The sequence below is a fragment of the Carassius auratus genome, chromosome 13, assembly GCF_003368295.1.
Source record: "Carassius auratus strain Wakin chromosome 13, ASM336829v1, whole genome shotgun sequence".
Classification (NCBI taxonomy): Eukaryota; Metazoa; Chordata; class Actinopteri; order Cypriniformes; family Cyprinidae; genus Carassius; species Carassius auratus.
In genome coordinates, this window is record NC_039255.1 from 2,884,130 (window position 1) to 2,909,073 (window position 24,944).

The following is a 24,944-nucleotide window of genomic DNA, read 5'->3' on the forward strand; positions in this document are numbered from 1 at the left end:
CGTGCATTATGAAGTGCATGGGAGTTTTTCTCTGGTGTGAACCAGTGAAGAATCGAGGAGTCAAATTCCAGCAGACGTCACAGAAACACGCCGCGTAACGGGACAAAGTGCGGCTGCAATCCGGCTCTCGTCTGCTTTCTGACAGCAATGTGCTGCCGTGGCTTCATTTTCCAAGTGGATTTAATAAAATAACAAAACAAAGAACTTTGAAACATTCGCTATGGATTAAACAGAGGAACACAAGCGCGAGCTTTCTTCAGGTTTCCCGACAGCGTTTCCCTCTGGCAGGAAACTCGCCATTTGCGTCGCAGAGTTGGATATTTAATGGATCTATTTCATCCAAGCGTCGATTAAGATTACATATCTGAAAACCCCCGACTTTAAGTGGAAAGTGTGCAAAAAAAAAAAAAAAAAAAAAAAAAAAAAATATGAAAGAAAGCGAACGCGCTCGGTTCACGCGTAAAGCGCACGCGCAGCCCGTCGGAGAATGACGCGCGCGGCGTTTGGAGTTTAACCGACCGCAACTAGTTCCGTGGATTTACCGGTTTTAACCCGGCATGATGTTCGCAGGAATGATCATGGTGGAAACCAGCTCAAAAACACCCCAAACTGACACCGACTCCGCGTGTCGCCTCTGCGCTGTGAGGACAGGTAACACAAAATACCATGGTATTCCTCTATGTACCTTCTCACTGCATGCATGAAACAACAGCTTGACACTGGGGTCGAGATATAGTGCTGTAATAAACTGAAACAACGAATTATCAAGATACCATGGAATTACTGTATTTTATTAGACATGATATGCTTATGGACATGTGATATCCTGGTAAAGTAGCTTGTGTTTACCATGGTGTTGCTTGATGTTGGTGGTCACTGCATGAAAATAGTTTGACTTGAGGTGTTTTACAAGAAAATACAGTTTCAGTCTTTTTGCCTTAAAATAATGTGTTTCTGTGCAATTATGTGTGAAATTCACGAGCAATTTCTGTGGTTCCAATGCCTTTTATTTGGTATATTTGATAAAAAGTCATTTAATTTCATGTTTGCACCAGATGAACCGTAATAAATTGAGACACATGGTACCTACTAAAGGTACCATGATATTACTATGTTTTATTGGCCATGATATGATGGATGAGCATGTGGATGCCATGGTAAATATGATGTGTATATCAATGTCCTATGATGATGTTACCTTGTTTTTGACCATGGCTATTAATTTAGTACAATGGTAATATATATACAGCATTTCAAAATACTATCTGATATCATCACTTTGCCACTTCAGGACTTTGTACTGTGTCTAATGGGATGTTTTCTGAACTTTAAGCCTCCTGTTTTGATTTCTAATGTGTGATATGATATTTGGGAACGCAGTTCTTTGTCTACAGTCTCTTCCCACATCAAAGCTCAGCAAACAGTGTCAGAATACACGAGGACGGAGCATCAGGCGGTTTAGCGGTTGGATTTATTTTTAGACATCCATCAGAAGGTTAGATAAGTTTTCACTGAGTTTAACGAACCTTTCCAATCATAACAGCCCTTTGCATTCAGATTCAGATCTGGCTTTCAGACATAATATTTAGAGGCGGCTCTGGAGAAACGTGAAACTCTTGGTACAACACACATTTGATTTGGAGAGCAACTTTAGCTAACATTGAGATTGAGTCTAAAAATCCTGCCTTTTCACAATCTGTGTGTTTTAAAATACTTAGACGGCCGCTTTGCGAGTGTTTATTAGCTGTTGGCATGCTGCTAATTGGCATGACAGAGATTAGAGTCAGTAGAAGCTTCTTAGATAGATGCATCTGTGTTGTCAATCTGTTTTCACATCCTCAATTCAGGTATATAGGCCAGTTTGAGCTCTCTATCAGTTTTTGCAATGACAAAATGTGTCATTATTTATTTAATCACCCTCACTTCGCTCCAAACTTGTTATGTCCTGTTTTCTTGAGATATTTTAGACCCTTTTCCATATTATTAAAGCAAAAGGGGTCTAATTCTTGCTGAAAATGCCTCTTTAAGGACAGAGTTGTCGTTTTTTTGGGAGAACATTTCCTGTAGCTGTTATTTTGATTCAGTTTCTGTTACAGTTTCTTAGTTCGTGTTCTCTTTTGTCATCAGATTTGTTGATGTTCAAAGCTGTTTATGTTCAAATAGTTTGCTCACTTCACGTGGTTTATTGTGTGATTTTCAGCCGGTTTGTGTCCCGAACAGGAAGTGCGTCGAGACGTTTTCCAGAACTTCAGTAGAAGTGCAGCTGATAAATTTAAACGCAGTACGGAGGTTTCGTTTGTTTGTCAAATTCCCCTGTGCACAGGTCCCTAACTCATCAAAGTAGACCAGAAAGTGATCCTGTTCATTAGTAGAGTGTAATATTGAATACATGTTCTGCCACACCACAGAAAAATGTGTTTTTAAAATCTTATCAGTAATCTCTGTTTGCAAATGATGGGGGCGTGTCCACTGTCATCGCTGAAACCACACCCACTCTCAGAAACCACGCCCACTCTCGGGACTGGCACTCCGTCTCTCTTGTGGTTGGAAGGGACTGCTCTGTGAACAGATAATAGTTGAAATTACTTGTCTAATGAGCTGAAAATATTCATGCATGTTCAAAAAAAAATCACGATAGATGGTTGCAATATCACAGTGCACTGCATACTATAGTTAAAACATAAGCATCTCGTTGCACAGCATCTGAAATGTTGTTATGGTCGTTCTTAAATGCCTGAATGAAGTCTGTCGTCAAAGTACTAACCTCCCAGAACTGTCTTACAAACAGCAGCATCATGACCACATTTATTGTGTTTCATCTTCTGTAATACAATAATTTACTGTAATACAGTAATTTAATATAATTGAAAATTATTATATTCAGTGGCTTCTCCTGCTTTACTTAGTGATATTTAGTGCCAGTTTATCAGGAAGTGATGATTTAGTGAAATTTAAACGGTGCTTTATTTGCAAATGTTTTATGTGATTTTCCAATTGTGTGCATAAGTTAAAGGTCCCGTTTTTCGCGCTTTTTTGAAGCTTTGATTGTGTTTACAGTGTGCAATATAAAAATTTTTCATGTTTCGCGTGTAAAAAAACAGTATTTTTCACACAATTCACCTATCTGTATACCGCTGTTTCACTGTCATAAAAACGGGTTGATGACTTCCTTGTTCTATAAAGCCCCGCCTTCAGAAATAAGTAACGCGTTCTGATTGGGCCAGCGATTCCTGTGTTGTGATTCGACAGCAGCTTAAGAGCACGCGGCTCTCCTGGAAACGTGATTGTTGGCTAGTTTTGGAGTAGTTTTGAGAAGCAAGTCGGCAGGAGCATGTTCTGGAGATGTACTTATAATCACAGGAGCGTTTTTTACTGACGAGATGCACATGAAAATCGCGTTTGTTTTTTTGCACAGCCCTAACATCTAGTTAACAAAGCTAAACAGCATTGCCCTTTGTGTAGTAAGTTACAGAAACTGTTAAACGCACCAACTTAAATAATAAGTTGAAAAAATGAAAATAACAGCGTTTCAATGGCGACAAACACAAACACAGCTCTTCCTCTTCTCCTTCGGAGCGCAACAAGACCACGCCCCCTTTTTTGTGTATTCATGTGGGCGGAGTTTAGTCAAATAAAATGTTTTAGTGACATCATTACTGCAGGAACTAGAGGGCTGTAGTCCAAACAGGTTGTTTTTGTAGGCGAATTCTGTTAAATCAAATATCTCGCTTGGCATTGAACTTTGAGCTTTAGAATTTTACAGATATTATTTATACTCTAACAACAACATTACACACTAACTAAAGTTTAAAACATAGGATCACGAAGAAGGGGACCTTTAAATTCGCAACGTTGGATGTAAACAGAGCTAGAGTTATTTTTGTATTGTAGTTTTTAATCACTATTTCGAAACATTTTTATTTCAGTTTCCCGCTTTGTTGATTTATAGTTTTATTTCATTTCAGTTTTATTTAGAACTTCATCTTTCAGCTGTTTCAGGAACATGTCTAATTTTAGCTTATTTTCAGTGAACACCGATGTTTTAGTTTAAGTTTTAGTCGACAGTTGTGAACATGCTGTTCTGGTTGTTTGTGGGCACACAGAGAGCTGAGCTCGGTCTCACTGTTATCTTGGCTGTGTTAAAAAGGAAAAGACGTGCTGAAAATGACCGTCAAACTCTCACTTCCTCAAACGCTGCCGTCACTGGTTGTTTCATGCATGTGTAAGTGCGGTGAATCAGCTCGAATGGTGAAGTGTTTCCGAAACGGTTTGGCGTTTTCTCCTCATGCATTCCCTTTTTCCTCTTCATGAACTCTTCGGTGTATTGTCGTGTGTGTGAAGCGCTTGCTAGTGAAGCAGAAGTGTGTTTGGAGAAGGCCTCTCTAATCGACTAAGGTAAACACACATGTTTCTCTCAGGGCCGTCAGCTCACTGAAAAACAGTGGCTTTTTTTAAATGCATGTCAATGTTGATTGAAGCTTGTGAGGTGTTGTGTTTTGCTTATGAGTCAAACGTCTATTTCTCTTGCACATACTTGTTGTTTTCATTTACTTTGAGGATGTGATCAAACCTATTTGTGCCGCAGACATAAATAATGTGTTGTTGAGCACCATTTTCACCTGGTGGACCATGAAACGGGTGAAAAAGTCACATAGATGCACCTTCATTTTGCAAAACAGACACTGTTTCAATGGCACTATCACTTTCTGTAATGCTGCTTATTTTCACAGCTAATTTTTTTTAAACCCTGATGAATTTTACAACATTAAAGAGTTAGTTCACCCAAAAATGAAAATTAGGCAGTGTTTTACTGACTCCTGAGGCATGGTGCATTTGACTTTCTTCTTTCAGACGAATCCAGACGGAGTTTGTGTCTTTTGATCTTTCAAGCTCTATCGTTGTCGTCAGTGGGTGTTGCATTGCTTCAGTCCAAAAGAAGTTAAATAAAAAGCATGCATTCATAAAAAAAAGTATCTCACATGGCTCCGAGGAGTGAACAAAGGCCTCCTTTAGTGAATTGATGCATTGTTGCATGAAAAATACCCATGCATTTTACATTTTATTAACGTGAAGCGGTTTTGAAACGATCGGCATTGTGTAAAGCGCTACAGAAATAAATGCAACTTGACTGGAATTGACCAGAATGTGGATTATTTTCCCTTGAGACTGTAAGAAATTTTCCATCTGGTTCTTTTGCGTAGACACACACTTCTATATAAACAAACCCGTATACGTCTCATCTTTTTAAAGAGGGCTTCATCTCTTCTTTTAGGGAATTGTGACCAGCATGTGTTTTCACAGTCTTGTGAGTGTTTCCTTCCCCTTTGAGGATAAGGCAGCCCTTTAGTCGGCTCAGTGGTGTGGTATCTCTGCTACTAGTCGTCTGTTGAAGGTTGGGTGATCTAATACTGTGTCCGTGACAGATGGTGCATCTCAGGTGTTGTGTAAGAAGAGTTCAGGTGTTCACAGTGATGCAAAAATGATCTGCATTGCACGTTTGCATTCATTCATGTTGCTGTTTTCTGTGCATTCTTCAAAATATCTTCCTTAACTTTCCACTGAAGGAAAAACAATTTTAGGTAAAGTACAGGGTTTTCCAAACTGGGGAACTACAAAGCTAATGATTAATTTAATCGTATAAATAAAAGTGAGCTGAAATGTGAACATCATAAAATCATAAAAATACTGTATAAATTTTTATAATTAATAATTAGTTTAAATCATAAATAAAGGAGACTTGAAATGTGACTCAAAGAAAGTGGATGGAGAGCTAGGAGTTAATAAAATCACAAAAAATGTCAACAATCTGTATTGTATAAAGTGTTATAGATATAAATAAATACAAGCATCTGCATTGTACAGTGTAATGCATGATATAAATAAATAAAAAGAATTCTAAAAATAAATAAATAAATATAAAAAGCGATCAAAACACTAACTAAAAGCATATAAAACAAACACAAGCTAAGTTTTAAAAGGCAATTCATTATTAAGTAATATTATCGATTTTAATGCATTAATGCTATTGTGTCTGTAGAGCTGCTTTATAGTTGACAGTGAATTAGTTTATTAATGAGTTCTGAGACATTAACACTAATATTCTCCTTTTTTTTTTGCAATGTGAAGCTGCTTTGAAACAATCTGTATTGTACTGTATGAATAAAAGTGACTTGAAATGTGACTTAAATATAAAATGGGAGAAAATAAAACTCTTAATAAAACTTACTAAAACCATTAATTCTTAATAGGGTTTAAAATAAAATTTATATTTAGTTAAATGTAAATAGTACATGTTAGGCTCATAATAATAGTTATTCTGCATGACCATATTCTAAACCACTTAATACGACGGCCCAACACCAAAACTTAACAACTACCTCACTAACTATTAATAAGCAGCAGATCAGGAGTAGGAAACTCTTGGTGAATGTGTGTTTTCTGATCTGACGTGTCTGCTAGCGAAGGTTTGTGAATCCTTACTCTACTCGACTGTTCAATGACGTCCTTTAGTTCAAATCCTCCAGAGGATGTGTCTCTTCCTCTCTCTAGAAAACATTCTTCAGCTGTGACTTCATCTGCTCTTCATTAGCTCGGTGTAAATCATGGTGAAAGATCGCAATGCCAGACGATACAAAGAGATTTGTTGTTTTTTTTTAAAGGAAAGCATATGCACACAGTGAAATCAGTGATGCATGCTTCTGTTTGAAACATTTGCCTCTTTTTTTGGAGGCCAGGTTTTGTCTCTGTTATTTCTCTCTCATGTGAGCTGGTTTGTGTGTTTATGTTCGAAATCTCTGCGAGAGAGACGTTGAACTGCAGCTGTTCTGCAGTGAGGGATTGTGGGAAATGTCTTTAAAGAGCCAATCACAGCTGCAGACAAAGAGTGCATTGGAGAGTTTTTCCACTGATCGCTCCCGTTCACCCTGAGAACAACAGACCGATGTGTTTCGTCGACTATAGAGATGTCGAGGTGTTGGTTTTGTCTCTGCTGTTTTGAGTTGATCATTTTATGATGGCTTGTCATTTATGCATTCATTTCGGCTCATCTTTTACTTGCACAGAGGAAACGTTTTATTGCTCAGATACTGCTTTTTTAGTTTAGAGAGAAGATGAATCTCATCTCATATAAAGCATCAAATTAGTTAAACTTGTTTAATTTACTATAAAACAACTCATTATGCAATTTATTGCAATATATGTGTTTATTTAATTTTAATAAATTTAAAATTGATATATAATATTTTTTTTTAAGGGAAGCATTTGTAATTTTCATTTAATTTCATTTTGACGTACTAAAATAACAAACTTAATACTGAAATAAAAAGGTGTAAAAGCTATATAGGCATATAAAAAATAAAAAAAACGAATAAAAAATGACAAAATTACCTAAAATTAAAATGGAATATCAAAAATATTATATATGATTATATTGTTATCAGAAACAACTGAGAAGCAGGAGTTATTAGCAGAATACCTCAGTTAGCTCATATAAATGCATTGAAGGAAATGTATTATAAATAAAGTTTTACTAAATATTAAGAATTAAATGTTTAAATTAATTTTCCTAATTAAATTATTTTCAGAAACACAACAGGGTTTTTTTGTCAGATAAAATAATCCGTTTCAAATATTGGAACAATGAAAAATGTAAAAATAATAAAAATATGAATAAAATGTGCATTTTGAATTTGTAAAAAAATTACATTTAAAAAGTAAAAAAAAAAAAAATTAAATGTACAAAACAAATGTTTAAAGTGTAAAATGAACAGAAAAAAAATCAATATTTAATGATGACTGTGTTATTAAAATATTAAAATATATCTTATATTTGTTTTTTTCTGTGCATTTCCTAAAGTTCCCATCAGTTTTCATTTCTCGACAGCTGTATTTCATAGCTGGAACACATGACGACAGCTGTCATGGATCATCATGTGTTTACAAAAATGCCATTGTGAGAGTTAGCATGTCCGGTAATAAAGCTTCTTCCACGGTTTATTATCAAGACTAAGAGGTTTAATCAGTAATCTGTTCTCAACAGGTGGTGCGAGTCCGACCGCTGCAGCGGGAAACCATCACAGACGGCCGGGATATCAGTCATGTGACTCCAAAAGTCCTGTTTCTGGCTCGCCTACTACTGAGAACACTCGAAAGAACACTAGAAAGAGCGCTTCGGGTTTACCCAGCGAGCAATGGCTTAAGGATGTTTACGAGAGAGACGACAGCCGGGATTCTTCCAAAACTCAGAGTCTGCGTGACGCAGAGGAAAACTCCTCAATGCCATCGCGCAACGTTTTTAATTCGAGCTTCAGTTTCATTCAGCAGTCGCTAGAAACTAGTGATCTATTAGATGCGAGCACCAACAAATCTGTGTGTAAAGCATCTGAATGGGAGCGAGTGAAGACGTGTGATGCTTTTAAACCACACACTGCTTCAGGAAGTCACTCGAGCCAATCAGAGAGCAGCAGTGTTCCAGCTAGCCAATCAGAACATGAGGTTTTCTCATTAAGCAATTCGCCTTGCTCGATTGGTCAGTCGGTGCGACAGAAAGGGCTGCTATTGGACCGAGAGCTGTGGCTGGTGGATCTGGACGTACCCTGGCCACACCGGGACAGACAGATTTCGTCCTCCATGGCGTCTTACGCAAAAGAAAGCGTCCAGGACTCCGATTCGAGCTCTCTGGACACTGAAGTCACGTCCTCGCTCTCGATTGACTCGTCAGACTCGACCTCGGCCTCATCGGTCACGTCCGGTTACGACAGCACAACCCCCTCCTCACATCGGAGTCGGGACGGTCTGATAAAGAAGTACGAGGATGTTCTGCAAGACTGTCTGCAGAGCAATCGCACAAACACCAAGGTCAGTGCCACACAAAATACACAAGCTCAGAACATTGCAGAAAATTATGTGCGTACCGTATTTTTCGGACTATAAGTCTCCCCTGAGTATAAGTCGCACCAGTCCAAAAATACATTATGACGAGGAAAAAACATATATAAGTCACATTTATTTAGAGAACCAAGAACCAAGAGAAAACATTACCATCTACAGCCACCAGAGGGCGCTTTATATCTTCAGTGTAGACTACAGGAGAACTGAGCAGCATAGAGCGCCCTCTGGTGGCTGGAGACGGTAATGTTTCTCTTAGTTCATTTCACTTGGTTCTTGTCAAATTAATTTTGATACATATAGTCTGGAAAATATGGTACTTGTTTATTAAGCATTTTTTCCCCACTACAAATATCGCTACATTCTTAAATCAATATAATTCTACGCGTGAAGTTACAAGACTATAGATATTAAGTCTTGATTTCTGAAAGAATATATCAAAATTAAGTGAGTTAATGCTTGAAACATGAACACATATCTGCCACAAGGGTAAGAAAATAAACGTAATTCAAAGGGAAAACAATATAATTTGATACCTAGAGGTGTGCTTTCACTGAAACCATGTTTAAGTAGCCAACATATGAAATAATAGTCATATGTTTTTTAGGAATAATGTTATCAAACCAGAGTCTAAAACAAAATATGCATGTTTATTTTTATTTATTTTTTTATCTGTATTTGATATATCAGGCTTTTATGGATCATATAGTGAGAATATTAAGGAACAATTCTGCTTAATTTTATTCAGAGGCTCAAACTGAGCAAAAATATGAAATTTGGTGTAGGAGCTGAAACTTATACGGCCAAAAAGTACGAATAAATTCTGATATCTTTTAATGTAAATCAATGAGATGTTTATAACAGTACAGCAGATACTGACATAAAATGATATGAATATCACTCTTCCCTCTATATCTTCAGTAACATGTCTTCGTAAGATAATATATTAAAATGCAATCCAATGATGATCGAGAGATGAACAAGATCCCGATGATTAGATTTTATTTCTAACAATATCAAAGTCAACCGAGGATTTCTATTTGAAGGGATGTTTTTCACACATTTTTCTGATGTCTCTCAATGTTTCCCCCTCTATACAGATCAAGTCCATGATGATGAAGCTTCAGAGATTACAGCACAAAGCGGTTCTGGAGGACGACTTTGACACAGGTCAGTGTTGCTCTGATCATTATTTGATGAAGCAGGATGGTTTCTCTAGCTTAAAGAGTGTGTATATTAAGTGTAAATGCTAAAACAATAGCATTAATGCTTCATTTTTTACATCATATCTGTGAATTTCAGCCCAGGTTTGTGTCCAGAGCTGATGACAGAACACGGAGACGGTTTCATCACATGCATGTGATGCAAACACACCCAAACACTCCCAGATGATTGATAGGGATCTTAAACTTAGCCAAAAACATGAACTTGTGATTGCTGACTTCACAGCATCAGTATTCCCACGTGTTTGTTTGATTGGCAGTGGTTCCTGTTTATTTTCAGCTATTACTTCAGGAAAGGTTGTCAGTCTAATTATATTATTTCAGTGTTTTTTAGTATGCATGCTGTGCACTGAATTTATTCTGAGTAGGATCCCATTTGAAATGAGTATCTTTGCATTAGGATTATTAGTAGTAGTTGAAAAAAATTAAACTACTACTTATTTCTCAAAATACAAAAAAAGACTAAATACATTAATAAATATTAAATAAATAAAACAATTAATGAACATTTATTTAGACTATTTCAAAACAAATGGAACAAAAATGTAAAAACAACAACAACAGAATTACTAAAAACTTTGACCATTAAAGGAAAATATTTTTGTTTCTTGAAATAAAAAAAAGTAAATAAATTTAACTACTATTTATTTCTCAAATTAAAATCAAAAACCTAAATAGATACATATTAAATAAACAAAACAAAAATAGAATAATTAACATTATTTAGACGATTTCAAAACAAACGGAATACAAATAAAAAAAAACAGAATTACTAAAAATGTAATCCATTAAAAGAAAATATTTTCGTTACTTGAGATAAAATAAAATGTACAAAATTTAACTACTACTTATTACTCAAAATATTTTTTTTAAATAAGCATATAAACAATATACAGACATATTAAAAATATATATAATAATAATACAAAACAAAAAAACAAAAACAAAAAGGAAATTACTAAAAAAAGTGACCTTCAGTACATTGATTTCATTCATGTCCACTGTAGAGGACACCAGGAGTTAAAGCAAGTTTATTACACATTTTTGGAGACACAACAAATCAATAGGGAAAGAAATTATGTTAGAATATTCCTAGGAAATATTATATATTCTTATAAAAATCTTGCCAATTATTGCTCCCGTTATTACAATTCTTTTTCATTACGTTGCCCCAAAAACTAATTAATATGCAAATTATATACAGTGAATAAATACATTATAAGTATATAATGGAACAAACTGCTTATGGACATTTTACACACGTTGCATTAAGTAAGATATATCAAATCATTCTGTTTTATCTTTCATAACATAGTTATATCACAGTTTTTGCATTTTCATATCTATTTGTGTCTTTTTATATGTTGTCCTCTAATAACATATGAATTAAATATCATAAAAAAAAAAAAAAAAAAAAAAACTTTGTTTTCTTTCTTGTGCTCTAAACAATGTAAGGACATGAAAAAAATATTAAACAACTTCTTTTTTTCCTTCTGGTAGTCTTATGAAAAATGTTTTCTATAAAACATAAAATGTCAACAAAAAAAAAATATATATAAAAAATTATATATATTCCCATTTTTCCTTGTGCTCTAAACAATTTAAGGACATGAAAAAAATATATTAAATTCAACTTTTTTTTTCTGGTAGTCAGGCAAATATATAAATTTTTTTATACAACACAAAATGTCAAAAATATAAAAACTTTTATAGTATATAATAAAATATCATTGCATGTGTGTTAGTAATATACACATACTACGCACTGATTTTTGTTCAGACTGAGCTGCCATTATAAATGTTTATCTTTGCATCAAGATTATTTTTTGCTAACTAAAAATAAACCATAAAAAAATGTGTTCCTTGAAATAAAATAGCTGAAATAAAATAACATCTAAAAACTGAAATTTATTTTTATTTACAGATTTTCAGTTCCTAAGGCAACATTTCCCATTTCTCTAAATACTTGCATAAATAAATATTACATAAAATGTATGAACATTTATTTAGACTGTTTCAAAACAAAAGGAAATGACAATTTAAAAACAGAATTACTAAAAACTTTAATAACTGGAAAGTGAAAGCAGAAAATATCAAAAAAATTAAACTGAAAATATCAGAATATTAATAAATATTATTTTATTCCCATAAAATATTAAGAAAGACTTTTGTAGTATATATTTAAAGGACTGTTCCAGTATTAGTGTAACTGCATGGATCTGTGTTTCAGTGCTGAACAGCGACACCTGCTGGTCACGAGCACACTTCACATTCAGGACAGTGTGCTGTTCATAGAGTCCTGCAGCTGTGTGTCCTGGGTTTATTTGACTGTGTAATTCCTTCATCCTTTACTTCATTACTCACACTGAGTTCCTGAAGTCTCTATCTTCAGTGTGTGTCTGGAGAAAAGTCTTTTAAACTTCTTCTCCATCAGATCAGATGACTGACCTACATTCATCAGCTGGAAGTTTTTTTATTCCCCCTTTTGAGCATGACAAACCTTGTGACTGATCTCTCTCTCTGTGTGTGTGTGTGTGTTTTATACTGTCTGTCTTACACTCACAAACACACACTCAGACATTTCCAGCAGTGTTTTAATTGCTTATTAGAGTGCAAGTGCTTCAGATTTTTTTGAAGAATGGGTTTTAATTGATGCATCAATATATCTTTATATAAATGTGACTGTTTTTGAGATCAAATAAGTTAACTACCTTATTTTCCGGGCTATAAGTCGCACTTTTTTCATTGTTTGGATGGTCCTGCGACTTATAGTCAGGTGCGACTTATTTATCAAAATTAATTTGACATGAACCGAGAGAAATGAACTAAGAGAAAACATTACTGTCTCCAGCCGCCAGAGGGCGCTCTATGCTGCTCAATTCTCCTGTAGTCTACACTGAACACATAGAGCGCCCTCTGGTGGCTGGAGACGGTAATGTTTTCTCTTGGTTCTAAATAAATGCGACTTATATATGTTTTTTTTCTCATCATGACGTATTTTTGGACTGATGCGAGTTATACTCAGGTGCGACTTATAGTCCGAAAAATACGGTATATTAACACCAAGGTACTTCATAAATAGCTTTTAGTATTTCTGTCATGCTTTTTAATTGATTTTGACCTAAACTGAATTTAAGCAGGTGTGTATATGAGTGTCTTGGCTTGTGGTTTCAGGCCATGAAGGAAAGTCTGTAAGTTGATACTGTGTTTGTGTTTAGCCGAGCGTTTTGGTAAGAAGCTAGAGGAGCTGAGGAGAGAGCGAGCGATGCTGAAGCCTGGTTTACCGTCCAGACACCCGGAGCTCGCTGGATTCCTGGAGCGTCTCAGGACGGCCGTCCACAGCGTCATCCACAGGACACACACACACTGCAGGTCTCAACACATTCAAAACACACTCGGATATTGAGAAATATTATTTCAGTTTCAAAAAAGTGTTTTCTATGTGAATATGTTATAAAGTGTAATTTATTTCTGTGATGCTCCGCTGTATTTCCAGCATCATTCCTCCAGTCTTCAGTGTCACTTGATCTTCAGAAATCAGAATAATATGATGATTTGTGCTCAAGAAACATTTCTGATTATTATCAGTTCAAAATAAAAAAAAAACTATTTTTGTGGAAACAGTGATATATTTTATTTTCCAATAAAAGGTTCAAAAGAACTGCATTTATTTGAATATAATCTTTTGTAACATTATTAATATCTTCACTGTCACTTTTGATTAATTTTAATGCATCCTTACTGAATCAAAGTATTGATTTGTTTTAGTGATTTTCAATTGATTATTTATTATTCTATAAAGTTTTTGTTTGTTAAATATGTCTTTTGTTTTTTATTAAGTTGAAGCTTTTAGTTATTAGTGCATCTAGAGCTTTTTATATATAATTTTTACATTGTATTTTATTTCAGTTAATGTTGATTTAACGTTTTGGTTTCATTTCAGATAATGTTGATTTTTATTTTAATTATTTTTTTTTTTTTAGGGTTTTGGTTTAGGTTTAGTTAACAATAATAACCCTGGTTCTAAACACATTTTTAATTCAAATAAATGAATTTATTATAATCATTGAGACACTCAATATATCTAATATTTCTAATATAATACTAATATTTTTAAATAACTCTTTGCTTTTGTTCTTATTTTTAGTTTTCGGTTTAATTTCAGGTGATGTTGTAGTAATTTTTATGTGCGGTTGTATTTTTAAAAACAGAAAATTCTGTATTTGCTTTCTTTTTTATTCAGTTTCAGCATTAGTCATTGTAGTATTTCAACTTCAGCTCATTTTATTTCATTTAGTTTCCAAGGACACATTTCTTATATTTTTCATTTAATATTCATATCTAATACAGTATGTGTGTGTTTTATTCCAGCTTTATTTCAATTACTGAAAATTATTATTAATAGTTTTCGTTTAGGAAAATTTTATATTAGTATAATTGACTATTAAATGTTTCTAAATAGTTTTTTATTAATTTCTATTTTAGGTTTAGTTGTAGTTATTTTAGTACATCAGCTAAAACTAAATTTAAAATTAGAAATGTTGCCTTGGAAACTTGCTGATATAAAATAAGTTATTATTTCAAGTAACAGTTTTTAAAATGCTTTTAGTTATATTTAAGTACTGTATGAGAACCCTGGTGTTCAATAATAACACATTGTGGTTTATTATAAATCTTTATTTTATTTTATTTTTCAGGCAAAATGGTGAATTGAGTGACGATCAGGGATCAGGCAGCTCTCAACCTCGAACACGAGAGATGCTTTTAGAGGAAAAACAGAGGATTCAGGTGAACAGAAATATATGATCATCACTGAAACATGAATAATGAAAACATATTAGATTGTCACTTGATGTTTAATATTCATAATATTTGATCGCAGTACATAAGCACCAATAAGCCTTTGTTGCATGAGTGTTTAACATGCACAGCTTAAGAGTTTCATCTAATGGTTATGGATTACTTATGAAACACTTTAAATGGCAGAAATAATGTTATCCTTGCAGAAACATTCAACTTTTGACTATCCGCATGAAATCTAGTTGCTCGTTCTGGTTTGAGACTAGGAATGTAATGATTAACAGCGAGCTGATTGAAAATCGATTCAAAAATGTGATGTTTCAAATCGGTTGAGATGCTAAACAAATTCATAAAGTTCATAATTCATATGAACACATGTCTGAGGGGAACTTACTGTCTTTGGAAAAGTTTGGACAATTTTCATCTTGCCTCTGTATTATGCATATTTAAGTTCATAAGTGCAGCGCTGCTTTGTTTACAGTGGTAACCAAGGAAACGCTTTAAGCTCCGCCTGCTGCAGTGTTCATAACTGCTTTGTTTACAGCGGTAACCAAGGAAACGCTTTAAGGTCCTCCCACAGCGGCGCTCATAAGTGCTTTGTTTACAGCGGTAACCAAGGAAACGCTTTAAGCTCCACCTGCTGGCAGAGAGTGAATCTGCGTCATGTTCAGCTCGTCTGCTGTTTCATTCATTGAAATTTATAATTAAATTTTGTTATTTACATTTACATTACATTTACAAATGTAGTTATTTTGCATACTCTTTTATCCAAAGCGAGTAACAATGAGGTCATGAGGTCAATAAAAGCAATCAAAACCAACAAAAAGAGTTATAATATACAAGTGCTATATTAGTATATTATTATAGTGCTATATTTCAGTTTCACAAAGAAATGTGCAGCAGTTTGTCCAAACAATAATAAAAGGACACATTAAATTTGTCTTGTATCACGTGAGTTGAGTGAATCGTTACATCCCTACTTGAGAGCATATGACCGATCTGATGTTGATTTGAGCTCAGTAATAGGCTGTTGTGCTTCTTCAGAAGGAGATGAGTGATGTTCAGCGGAGGCTGGAGGAGCTGCGAGAGCGGAGCAGAGCTGTGGAGGAGCAGCTGGAGCAGCTGGAGCTGGAGGAGCCCGTCCTCGGAGGCTGTGATCCGGCTCAGATGCGGCTGATGGCTCGAGGGCTGGAGGACATGATCAGCTCTGAACACCGGGGCCAGATCAGTGCGTCTCCACCCGCAGAGATCATCAGGTGAGGGCAAACAGAGCAGCAAAATGTGGATAAACGTGAGGTCTCATAACTCATTCACACACATTCAAACCTGCTAATGGTCACATGATGTGTTCTGAGGCACCGTGGATTTGGAAGATAAAATCATGCAGGTTTAGAAAAAGTCAATAAAATAATTCCTTTAACCCTCTAAAATCAATATAACTTAAACAGCAGTAACAGCATTATGTTTAAAAACATTCATTTAAAACAATCAATTAATAATAATAATAATAAATATTGATATTTGTATTAATACATTTATTTTATTGTTAATGTATATTAAAACAGCAGCAGGAATAAAAAAGGTTTACAATTAATTTTTTATTATTATTGATGATGATTAGGATGACTGACATAAAAATTACTTTATTTGTATTATTGATTTAAATATACGGTTACATTTTTATTGATAATAAATAGGGATGCACCGAAATTTCGGCCACCGAAAATTTTCGGCCGAAAATAGCTTTTTCGGTTTTCGGCCGATAGACTTTTATCACCGAAACAACACGGCCGAAATGTTGTGATGACACAAACAGAAACCGCGACCTGCACGTGCACCTGCATAGCGCAGACCACGAGCTCCACGCGACATTCACTTAACACCAGTGAGAACATTCTCTCTCTTCTTATTCCTTTATTCGCAGCACTAAAGCGTCTCCTAACAAAGAGATTAAGACGGATCACGAAGTAAAAACAAAGAAAAGTACAGTCTTATAGAGTCTGTTAGCACACGTCTCACTGAGATCTTTTCGGATCCTCTGCACTTCATCGCGAATGTGCTTGATCCGCGTTATAATGACCATTACTTGGATGCGGAAATAAGGCAGCGCGCACGAGAAATGATCCAGGCCGCGCTGGATGCGGAGAATCGCGTGGAGACGGAGAAGCGCCAAGCGCAGAAAATACTCGTCTCTGCACCAGATGAGTGGCATGCACCATCGTTGTCTGATATGTTAAGTGAAATTCTGCAAGAAAGTGCCTCAAATAATAATAATACGTTGGCTATTTTGTTCTTAGGCTACTATATATATATATATATGTATATGTGTATATATATATATATATACACACACACACACACACACACACACACACAACAGCTAGATGGTTATCTGTCTGAAGTCTCCATCCGCAGAAGTGATAACAGTCTTGCCAATTGGAGAAGTGATGCACTTTCTAGTCCTTCAGAGAAAAATTTCAAATGCACTTCACCTAAATGCACTTTGTTTTTATGAGAGAACTGTTCATTTTAAAACCTTTCTGCAGCCAGTAGGCCTGTACATTATTATTAAATATACACATGAGTGGGATACATTTTTAGTTTGAATTTTATTTTATACTGTGCATTGTTGCAATGTGCTTAATAAATATTTGCATCATTTGTAATTATGTATTTTTATGTTTTTTTTAATAAGTTATTAAATTGTAATTATCTTTGAAACTTTAATATTAATTTATGCAATTGCAATGTCTTAATTTTAGTAAAGTTTGTACACGGTCATAGCAATAAATGCAATGGTACTAATAATTGGCATAATTTCTTTCGGTGTTTTGGTTTCGGTTTTCGGCCTTGGTTTTCTCTTTTTCGGTTTTCGGTATCGGCCAAGAATTTTCATTTCGGTGCATCCCTAATAATAAATAATTATTTATTTATGTTTACTCATAATAATTTTATCTTGATAATATATTATTGCTAAAAACAACAACAATAATAATGATGATTAATAATAATAACAACGATTAAATAATTAGTTATTATTGTCATTATTGATGATAGCAAAACACCAACATTAATAATAATAATAATCATTATTATTAAAGAATGAGAATGATGATGATGATTATAATTATCAATAGCAACAATAATGGTAATGTAAAAATGTATTACTATAATGGTTGATTTGCATTTACAATACATTTAATACATCTCTATTAATTGATTATTACTTTATTTTTAATAATGAAGATGATAATTATTATTTATATAAATAATAATGTTGATGATCTTTGATTTACTGTTGATTTAGTAGTATTATTAATATTACTATTATTATTATAATAGATAATAATATTTTTTATTCCGTTTATAATTAATATATCTATGCATATTAAATGTTATTTATTTAAATATATCATAATATATTACTATTATTATCGTTAATAATATATAAATACATTATAATTTATATGCATATAATAATATATTTAATATATGTATATTAATTGTTATTATTATTGTTGATGTACATTTTATAGTCGTACATATATAAGCTCTTTTCTAAATCTTCTCTTCAGTGGATTGAGTTTTCGGAGGCGTATGACAGAAACGTTCTGGTGAAAAACAAAGGTCATCTCTAGCAGCGATGAATCTGAGCAGGGAAATATTGAACTGTAGATTGCGTGACTGTGTTTGGTCTCTCACAGATTGATTTTGATGCATATGTAGATTTATTGGAGGTAGGGTGCAGATTGAGGTCATAGCAGCTAAACAAACCCCGCTGAGAGATTGATTTCTTTCCTCCTGCACTGAGAGTTGTGAGGAGAAGCTGGATTCTCCATGCAATCCTCTCTATTTTATTATATTTTCACCTGGCCCTTCTGGAAATGAGACACTCTTGTCAGCACGGTTATGAATTTATATTGCTTTCAGGCTTCTCAGAGTTAATGCTTTCAGATGCTGGTGTGGATGAATATCAGATTTCTGTCCAAAACCTGTGTGTAATGCTTCAGAAGAATCGCTCGAGGCTCTTGATGAGGAACAGATGATATTGTAGAGATGTGATGATATCTAATCCACTGATTATACCTGTATATTACCTGCAGGGGGCGCTTTATCCATTTGTTTAATCACAGCAGTTATTTTAATATCATTTATATATGTTATATTTCAGTTCATATCTTCTGTTTTAGTTTTAGTAATTTTGTTGTGTTTTATATTTTTTCACGTCAATGAAATATATGTATTTTTTATTAATTCGTTTTAAAAAATTAATAAAATGGTAAACTTTCTGAACTGAATTTTTCTTATTTAAATGTATAAATATATTTTTTTTACTTTTGTTTTAAGTAGTTACGTAGTGTTAATATTTTTTCATTTAATATTTTTATATCTTCTGTTTTAATAATTTTGTTGTATGTTTTCATCATTTTTAGTATTTTTTATTTTCTCATATGTCTATGAAATATAAAAAAAAATATTAATTCGTTTTAGTTTTAGTACTTAAACTTAATGTAAATAAAACTGAGAAACTAGCTGAAATAAAATATTAAAAGTTTTTAAAAACTTTTTACATTTAAATATTTTAGTTAACATTTTATTTTAAGTAATGAAAATATTTTATTTCAATATTTTTTTTATTTATATGTTATTTCTTTTGTTGTTTTAATAATAACCCTGAATATATTGCATGGATATTGCATGATAACCTGCATTATTAGAAGTGTTTTCTTATTACTATTCCTCAAAGTTGCCATCATTTTTTAATGTAAAATGTATGACTTTACTGTTCAAATCTCATTTTCAGCATTATTGATATTTATATTAACTTTTATTTCCAGACTTCAGGAGCAAGAGCGAGCACTGAGTTTATCTGTCAAAGAGGCAACAGCTAAAGTAAGTCCACATCTCAATCACATATTAATCATCTGCTCTTTCCCGAAGCATTTTACTTGATTAAGCAAAAAAAAAGAAAAAAAATTTAAATAAATTGTGGCTGAATTTTAAACTATTTAAAATTATATTTTATTTTATTTGTTTTATCTTGTTTTGTATTATTTTAAGAGTAATCTCTTAAAAAAGGTTTATGTGGCAATTTTTTTTGTTGTATTAAAAGATTTTTATTTATCAAGATTCTCTTGAAAAAAATTGACAAAAAATTGTGGCGCAATTTTAAAGTATTTAAAATTGTGTTTTATTTGTTTTATTTTATTTTAAGATTAATCTCTTAAAAAGGTTTATGTAGCAAAAATTTTTTTTGTATTTTTGTATTTTTATTTTATTTTATTATGATTAAAAGAAATGTGTGGCTCAGATATATGTTGTATTTAATAAAAAAAATACATTTTTATATTTATTATTTATGATCTCTTAAAAAAAGTTTATATGGCAAAAATATTTTTTTTTAGCTAGTAGCCATTCTATATTTAATCTTATTAAATATAATTTCACCTTCAGACTGCACATACTGTTATTGTTTTAAATATTGTTGGGTGAGATGTGTATAGTTACTAAGATCTCACAGTCTCAGGTCAATTCATGCCCTTTCTTGTTTTGTTTTTTTTACTGTAAAACAAGAAAAAGATTATGCTGATGTGGAAGTGTACAATAGGAAAACATACTATCATGCTACTCACACTATTAAACACTATTAGAGATACTGTATCCCACAATGCAATGCACTCAACTTTCCAGTCTTTCTTTCCATTTCCAGGTTGATTAATGAACCGTAAATGATCTTAGATATTATCTTTATCTACTAATTTAATTATACTTGCCAAAATTATTTTTTTGTTTCATATAATTCGATAAAAAATGTGAAATATCCATTCTGACAACTGGATAATGGACATAATAAGGTCATATGACAACAATATAACATACTTACATTTACAAACAGCAGTCATTGCATAATTTGTACCTTTTTTTTTTAGCAGCATGTAACTTAATCGTGTCAAAATTGCATTTTTGAGAGAAAAAACATGCATACGTAATGCATCGGTGTATAAAAGTCACAATTTATATTTATCTTGAGAATAAACTAAAAGTAAAATATTAAAACCATTAAAAAAAGTGCCACTACTCCCCTCCAAAACAATTTAATTAATTAAATACATTTTTAATTACTAAACCGTCAGCCAGAAAACACTCATGCTTTTAAGCCAAATCCACTCTGAAAATAATCTTATGCTAATATCTGGACGTGAGTCTCAGGTCGTGTTGCAGTGCATTGTGTTGTGTGTGAGTTAGTCAGCATGTGCTGCTCTGCCACAACAATCAGAGACACACTGTGTGTGTGTGTGTGTGTGTGTGTGTGTGTGTGTGTGTGTGTGTGTGTGTTTTCACTGCGGGTGGAGCTGAGAGGAGATGAACTGCCTGAAAAATGGCTCAGTGTGACTGTCCTCTTGATGCACTATTATCTGATGACAGAGCACACAGCCGCCTTCACCAGTGTGTCATCATTACTGCCTTCCAGAATGCTCAGTGCCCTTTATTGTATTTAATTTAATTTATTATTTTATTATTTTATTTATTATTTATTTATTATTATTTTTTATTTATTTTATTTTAATTTAATTTAATTAAAAAATATGTTTTTTATTTTATTTATTTATTTATTTTTAGTATTATTATTATTTTTTTATTGTTTTATTTTACTTTTTAAGATTTTTTTTTTTTTATTTATTTTTAGTATTATTTATTTATTTATTTTTTAAGATTTTCTTTAAAAAGAATTGTGGCACAAATGTGTGTTGTATTTTAGATTTATTCTCTTATCAAAAAATTTTTTTGCACAAATGTACACTGTATTTAGGATTTTAAATATAGATATTTTATTTTTAAGATTTGCAAAAAATAGTTTGCAGCACAAATGTGCATTGTATTTAAGATTTCTATTTTATATTATTTAAGATATATTATCTTAAAAATATTTATGTGGAATAAATATATGTTGCGTTTAAGTTTTTTCTGTTACTATATCATTTTGAGTAAGATATTCTCTTTTAAAAAGTTTGTGGCACAAATTTGTGGTATTTTAAAAAAAATTTTTATCTTACAAATGTTTATGTGCCACAAATGCATGTTGCATTTAAGATTTTTTTCTTCTTTTGTTTACAATATTCTCTTATCAAAAAAATGTTTGTTGCACAAATGTAATATGTATTTACGTATTTTATTTGTTTATATATTTTATGCTCTTCAAAAATATTTTAATGATATTAAAACCTCTATGTAACCTCTACGTGGCCTTCATCTTTTTACATTTTTCTACAAGAATAAGCATCTAAATATTATCAGCTGTCGTGCATATTAGCATTCAGTTCTCAAGCTTCAATCTGAAGATGAGAGCTGATGTGAAATGTGATGATCTAATGATGAAGCAAATGAAAATGTGTCACAGTTAGTTGTCTTTTAACCCCGTCTAAGCTCAGTGAGTTGAGTGACTGCTCTTTTCCTCAGGTGTCTAATCTCTGTTTCTCTTGGTTCAGGTGTTATTGAGTCAGAGACTGGGATCTAGTCTGCGTCAGAAGGTCAGCGAGAGTGAAACACAGCTGCTGGCCCTTCATGAAGCCAAGCTCGTGGCCATCTCAGGTACATCTGCACCTCTGGACTCATCTGTTTCACATGTGACTGTCCCTCTGTGCTCTAAAGCACTGGACAGTACAGACTGACACTGGGATACCCAAGTCTCTTCTGCTCAACAAGGCTGAATATATTTAATCAAAAATACAGGAAAATTGTGAAATATTTTTATGATTTCAAAATAGCCTCATTCTATTTGAATGTTTGTTAAAATGTAATTTATTCCTGTGATCAAAGTTGTATTTTCGTCATCATTCCTCCAGTCTTCAGTGTCACATGATCTTCAGAAATCATGAAAATATGATGATTTACTGATCAAGAAACATTTATTATTATCATTAATGCTGAAAACTACGGAGACTTCGTAATAAAAGAAAAATGTTTTTTTTTGTGAGATATTAACTGAAATCTAAAAAAAAAACATTTGTGAGATTTTATTTTATTCTATTTAATTGCATTTTATTTTATTTTATGTTCTCTTAACCAAAAGTTTATCGGGCACTAATCTGTTTTTTTTTAAAGATTGTTAGTTTAGTTTATTATTTCATTTAAAGTTCTCTTAATAAGTTGTAGTTATCTGTTTTATTACTTTATTCTGTGCCGGAAACAAGCACGATTTCAGAGTTTGTCACAATAAAAAAAAAAAAAAAAATCAGAATTGTGGGATATTACCTAAAAAAAAAAAGAAAAATTCAGATATTTTGTAACATCATGTGTTTACTGACACTTTTAATCAATTTAATGCATCCTTGCCAATTAAAAAATATAACCCCCCCCCCCCCTCCCAAAAAAAAAAAAAAAAGCCCATTGAACATTAGTATACTTTCATTTCATAATTCCTCGAGCATCACTATAAAATAACACTGAGTATTATTCTTTTGCATGCAACTCCAAATAGCACTTAGAAATACTCTTGTTACAATGTAGCAACTTCAAAGCAACACCCTGGCAACCACCTCACATTGTAGCAACAAAATAATGTAGTAAACATTCGTCAACATCTCGGACTGCTTTTTAAATTGCATGCTCTCTGTATTATTTAGCATGTTTTTAGTTTTCAGTATGTCACAGATCCTAGTATGCAGTATGGATAGTGCTGTTATTCCTGCTGGCTCTCTGCAGTTTTGATGTCTGTTGTTCATCTAATATTCTGCTTCCGTGATTGGTTCTCGCCGCAGGAAATGACTTCAGCAGTGCGAAGGAGCTGAAGGCAGAAATCAGGAGCGCGTACGGCGAGAGAGATCGTCTGGAGGCTCTGAAGAGGAAGCTGAAGACTCTGAGCACAGGAAGTGGACGTGATCTGAGCCGCATGAAGGAGCAACACACCCAGATCAGACTGGAGCTGCAGGAGAGAGAAGCCCAGTACGGTGAGGAACACGGACACATGGGGGAGCCGTCTCCTCATGGACATCCAGAGAGGTTTTCTGGGTTACAGTCTTGATTTCTGTAGAGAGGACATCTCTGTTCCTCACTTCTGCTGTCAGGGTCGCTCTGAATCGTCCCTTAGTACGAATAAATTGTCCCTTGATAGTGAATCCGTATTGTTTAAGTATAATATGACAGCAGCTCTGTTATTATTGATTATGTTGACTTATATATGAATATATTATATTTAAAATATATTTGTATTATATTCATAATATGGTAATACGTGCATAAAGAGAATGAAGAAATAATATAATGTAATAATACAAAAAATTTATTTTTCATTTGGGCATTTTCATGACATTTACTGTCATGCATTAATTAAAATCATACTTTCCAGACACACACTTTATTTAAAATCAGCATGAATTAAATTAAGTGTACAAATATTACTATAACGTATAAATACTTTGGAATTTATTTATTCATTTAGCTTTATTAAATTTAATAATGTTAATTATTTTGCAGGAGGCTTTCATTTTTATTTTTATTTTTATTTATTTATTTGACTTTTATCACAATAATGAAAACCGTCCCATCCAGATACATGTTTTCATATTTATTAATTTTTAAATCAGTGAATTCAATTCCGTGTATACCGTATTTTTCGGACTATAAGTCGCATCAGTCCAAAAATACGTGAGTTGCACTGGACTATAAGTTGCATTCATTTAGAACCAAGAGAAAACATTACCGTCTCCAGCCACAAGAGGGCGCTCTATGTGTTCAGTGTAGACTACAGGAGAACTGAGCAGCATAGAGCGCCCTCTGGCGGCTGGAGACGGTAATGTTTTCTATTGGTTCATTTCTCTTGGTTCATGTCAAATTAATTTTAATAAATAAGTTGCACATGACTGTAAGTCGCAGGACCAGCCAAACTATGAAAAAAAGTGTGACTTATAGTCCGGAAATTACGGTAAATACTGCTATGACGTATGAGTATTTCAGAATTTATTTATTAATTTAGCTTTTTTTAATTCAATAATGTTAATTATTCTGCAAGAGGCTTCATTTTTATTTTTATTTATT

The 24,944-nt window shown here is 33.1% G+C and overlaps 1 protein-coding gene across 3 annotated transcripts in view; it reads left to right on the plus strand.

Annotated features, from left to right (window-relative positions):
• The first annotated feature begins 56 nt into the window (after positions 1-56).
• Positions 57-24,944, plus strand: part of LOC113112352 (disrupted in schizophrenia 1 protein-like) — a 57,198-nt gene continuing 32,310 nt past the window's right edge. For 2 of the 3 annotated variants that reach the window (XR_003293420.1, XM_026277820.1), the window contains exons 1-9: positions 57-651; positions 8,039-8,856; positions 9,987-10,056; positions 13,328-13,481; positions 14,807-14,897; positions 15,954-16,165; positions 19,748-19,802; positions 22,397-22,499; positions 23,669-23,857. Coding sequence is in view for 2 of the 3 variants with exons in the window: in XM_026277820.1 (XP_026133605.1) it covers positions 558-651; positions 8,039-8,856; positions 9,987-10,056; positions 13,328-13,481; positions 14,807-14,897; positions 15,954-16,165; positions 19,748-19,802; positions 22,397-22,499; positions 23,669-23,857 (1,786 nt within the window). In the remaining variant the exon portion in view is untranslated. Of the gene's footprint in view, positions 652-4,043; positions 4,396-8,038; positions 8,857-9,986; positions 10,057-13,327; positions 13,482-14,806; positions 14,898-15,953; positions 16,166-19,747; positions 19,803-22,396; positions 22,500-23,668; positions 23,858-24,944 lie in introns of those variants that run through there. The other variant, XM_026277821.1, reaches the window with a different exon arrangement.